We start from the raw sequence: 4,892 nt of genomic DNA on the forward strand, positions 1-4,892 counted from the left end.
CATTCTAACAATAAATAAACACGAAATACTAGGAATAGCGCAACCTCAATTGATCAAATAATAATTAATGAATATACAAAAAACAAAATAAAAACTGGAATAATAATATCTGATATATCGTATCATTTCCCAATATTTATAATCGCACATAAAGTTGTCAAACACACCCCTCAAAATAAAATAATAATAATTATAAATCGAATATATAATGACATTTCTATGGAACTTTTTATTAATTCTCTATTTTCTGAAAACTGGGACGAAATTTTACAAATTCAAACCACAGATACTGCTTATAACAGTTTTCTTCGGATATTCACCAGGAATAATGGAATCATCAAAAAAAAAAAAAAAAAAAAAAAACGATTGTATGAATTGTTTCTGAAAAATAGAAGTTGTGAAAATGAATTAAAGCATAAAAAATATAAAGGTCACTTTGAATCAATTATAAAACTTTCAAAGAAGTTATACTATTCAAATAAAATAATAAAATTTAAAGGCGATACTCAAAAAACGTGGCAAGTCACGAAAGAAGTAATTCGAAAAAAAAATACTTAAGCTAAATGATCTTCCAAAAAAACTGAATTATCATCATCAAGATATTACAAAATAATCTATAATTGCTGAAACATTTAATGAGGTGTTTGTCAATGCAGGTTTAAATTCAGCATCAAAATTAAAACACAGTGAGTTTAACAAGGAGAAATACTTGACTCCTAGCAAATCAATAATAGAAAATGCTGAGTTAACTGAAAAAGAAATATTAGATGTTGTGCATTCATTAAAACTAAACAAAGCGCTTGATAATGTTAGTAGTACACTGTTAAGGTGAGTTTCCACTCATCCGTTTTATTACGGGAAAGGGAAAAAGATGGGAAAAAAACTGTTCTGTACAGGACGGTTAGGATTTATTGATTTCCACTTATACGTATCACTTTAACTTTCGTTTTTAAATAATGATAGTTAAATAATAAAAATGGCGGCGTTATCGATTCTTAGCAGGAAAACTTTATATTTGTTATTACTGTATTATTTAAAAATCAAAAGAAGGCAAAAGTATAAAAAAAGTATGTGGGTCAGAAAATTATTTAGAGAAAGAAAAACAAAAGGAGCATTCAGTTTATTTATAACAGATATGCAGTTTTTGATCACGAATACTTTTTAAAGTTTTTTAGAATGACACCTACAAAGTATGAACATTTGTTAAGCTTAATTGCACCAGCGATTACAAAATCTTCTCTCAGACGTGAAACAATTGGAGCTAGTGAAAGATTAATGGTCACTTTGAGATACATTTTTGGAGGCACTTTACAAATAGATTTAGCTGGTATGTTTCGAATAAGTCCGACTTCCGTAGGAAGAATAATAAACGAAACCTGTATTGCTATATGGACTATTTTGCTGGCTAAAGAATATATTAGCTATCCAAAAAGCAAAGATGAATGGAAAGCTATAGCAAACGAGTTTGAGAAGAAATGGAACTTCTCCAATTGCATAGGGGCTATTGATGGGAAACATATTGTTATGCAAGCCCCTTCAAGATCAGGGTCATTCTACTTTAATTACAAAAAATCTCACTCAATTGTTTTGATGGCTATTTGCAATGCAAACTATGAATTCACACTTATTGACATTGGAGATACTGGTAGAAATAGTGATGGTGGTGTATTCAAAAATAGTAAAATAGGAATTCCTTTTGAATCAAACTTATTGCATATCCCAGAACCTAAAAAGCCAAATGGTTCAAATGTAAAACTCCCCTACGTTTTTATTGGAGATGAGGCATTTCCTCTCAAAAACTATTTAATGAAACCATATCCTAAGGAAATATTGTCTTTAAAAGAAAGAATATATAATTATAGATTGTCACGTGCTTGTAGAATAATAGAAAATACTTTTGGGATTCTGGCAGCTAGATGCAAAATTTTTCGCAAACCAATTATTGCAAACGAAAAAACTGTAATTAATGTTACTAAAGCTGCAACTGCTCTGCATAACTACCTTATGCATAGTCGTCAGTTTGAACCTTTAAATCAATATTGCCCTTTAGGATTTGTGGATTGCGAAACATCCTCTGGTTTGCTAGCTGGAGAATGGCGAAGCAATGTTTCAAATTACCAAGGGATAACAACTTTACAAAAACAATTAGGCTCAAATAATTATTCTCGTGATGCAAAAGCAGTAAGAGAATCATTTCGAGACTTCTTTAATTCTCCTCAAGGACAGGTTCCATGGCGATATGATATGGTTTCCGGTACTCAAAATACATTTGATTAAGGATAAACTTCTCAAAATACATTTGATTAAGGATAAACTTGTCTTTCCTTTTTATATAATTCACACACACACACTTACATATATATATATATATATATATATATATATATATATATATATATATATATATATATATATATATATATATATATATATATATATATATATATATATATATATATATATACACATTGAGTATATGTATATATACATATATATATATGTATGTATACATAGATATATGTATACATATATATATATATATATATATATATATATATATATATATATATATATATATACACATAGATATATACATATATATATATACATACTTATATATATGTATACATAGATAGATAGATATATGTATACATAGATATATATACATATATATATATATATATATATATATATATATATATATATATATATATATATATATAAATACATACATAGATATATATATATATACATACATATATATATATATATGTATATACATATATGTATATATATATATATATTTTTGTTTATCTATGTATATATGTATATATATATATTTTATATATATATATATATATATATATATATATATATATATATATATTTATTATTTTATATTTTAACAGTTATTTATATTAAATGTAAAATTAACTAATATCTTAGTATATAAAATATATTTTATTCCAAAATTCGATTTTACATTTTTAATCATTGTCACTTTCCAATTCAAGGAGGATTTCCATAACTTTAATTTTTGCTATTTTGTTTTTCTTTTTTGAAAGGTTTTGAAAAGAACTTACTGAACTTTTACAGAATAGCTCATCCGGATCGTTATCATTAATTTTCATCAGTTTATTCTGCTCCACATCAATCATTATTGCTTTTTCAAGAGCAACTTGTAATGGGTCCAGTTTCATTTTTCTTTTCATTTTATTTGGTGACGAGATGATCATTTGTGGTGATGCAATTGAACTTACAACTGTTTCATTTTCCGTTAAAGTCAAATTATCTCTTGAACTTGATGCTTTAATCGTATTGTCTATATTTTCAAAAGCAATGTGTTCAACTGGAGGCTGTGTTGCAAAAATGTCGCATTTTATGTTTGAACTAGTCATTCTTACCCCAATAACATCTTTCAAAAACATTAATTCTGTAAAGAATTGACATGAGGGTAGTTGATCTCCACCAGCTCCAGACATGGTAGCCTTCTTTTGGCGGTTTAAGCATCTACGAAAATTTTCTCTTAGCTTTGTCCATGTTGAAGTCAAAATTTTTTCTAATCAAAAAATATATATATATATAATAATAATAATATGTTATCTTATTACAAGATAAAAAAAATTGTTATTTGTATCGTTTTGATATGTTATGAGTATGTTTCAATTATTTAGTGTTATATTAGTTTTATAACTATTACACAAGTTGTTTTGTTATTATTTCCTAATTTTGTCTTTTGGCTGTGTCTCTTTTGTCAGCGTATTCCAAATATTTATGTAAATGCTTGATAATAATAAAATGAACAATTATTATTTTGATTCTATAATAAATTGTCATTGATTGCGTTTTTTATTGTTATAATCATAGATGTAGTTTTGTTTTACATATTGTTGTTAAAATTTACTTGAAAAAATAAATAGCTACCTTCTTCATTTAATAAAGCAGATATCTGCCTCCATGCTTCAATTTTAAAAGGTGTTTCTTTATATGAGCGAGTTGTAGTATCCCATAGACACGGAAACCTTCTCACTTCTTCTATCAAATGAGCTTCCAAGCTCTTGCTTGTAGAATAACTTTGTATTCTTGAAAAATCGACGTTTAAATCGGTCATTATTAAATTGAATTTTCAATAATCAATGTCGGGAATCGGATAGGTCACTCGAAAGTTTAATATAATAACATATTATTCGGATATTTATACAATTTAAAAAGCAGTAAAACTGACATAAAATTGCAATTGTAGGTAAATAAATGTCGTAATGCTTTCCATTTGGCATCATAGTAAGCAATTAAAAATTTATGCATAAATAACTTTGATATAATTACGAACATAATTATAGAAAAATAAATGTTTAAGGCAAAATCACAAAAGTAATGTTTATGACAAAATTACAAAAACGGAAAAATTCTTTGAAACTTATCTACTTTTTTTGTTTTTAATTCTCGAAGATTATAGCAACGCGATTGGCTGCTAATTTTCATGTTTGCTTTTTCGCGGGAAAAAGTTGATTTCAAATCAACTTTTTCCCAAGACAGACATGATGGGAAAAACTAAGCTTCGGGAAAACTAAATTACAAACTGCGCATGCTCACGTGATTAATTTTCCCATCCCTTTCCCTTTCCCGTAGTAAAACGGATGAGTGGAAACTGACCTTTACTGAAAAAGGTGTCCGTGTCTGAAAAAAAAAGTGAAATGATAATATGAACACGAACACCTATATTGGCGTTTATGCTAACGTAATAGGTGTTGAAGACAAAAAAATACAAACTGTTTAAAAGGTAGATGTTAGCGGGAAAAAAAAGGCGTTCACGTAAAAAATCACAGTTAGCACGAATCCCGATAATGCCTACCTAGCTGACCCAAGAACGCCACTTATACGGAAAGATAGCG

The 4,892-nt window shown here is 27.2% G+C and overlaps 1 protein-coding gene across 1 annotated transcript; it reads right to left on the reverse strand.

Annotated features, from left to right (window-relative positions):
• Positions 1-2,987: 2,987 nt before the first annotated feature.
• On the reverse strand, positions 2,988-4,111 carry LOC136088153 (uncharacterized). Its single transcript, XM_065811814.1, has 2 exons — positions 3,925-4,111; positions 2,988-3,559 (listed from the first exon to the last, which is right to left on the reverse strand). The coding sequence occupies exons 1-2, from the start codon at positions 4,109-4,111 to the stop codon at positions 2,988-2,990; spliced, it is 759 nt and encodes a 252-aa protein (XP_065667886.1).
• Between the last annotated feature and the right edge of the window lie 781 nt (positions 4,112-4,892).

Source organism: Hydra vulgaris, chromosome 12, assembly GCF_038396675.1.
Source record: "Hydra vulgaris chromosome 12, alternate assembly HydraT2T_AEP".
Taxonomy (NCBI): domain Eukaryota; kingdom Metazoa; phylum Cnidaria; class Hydrozoa; order Anthoathecata; family Hydridae; genus Hydra; species Hydra vulgaris.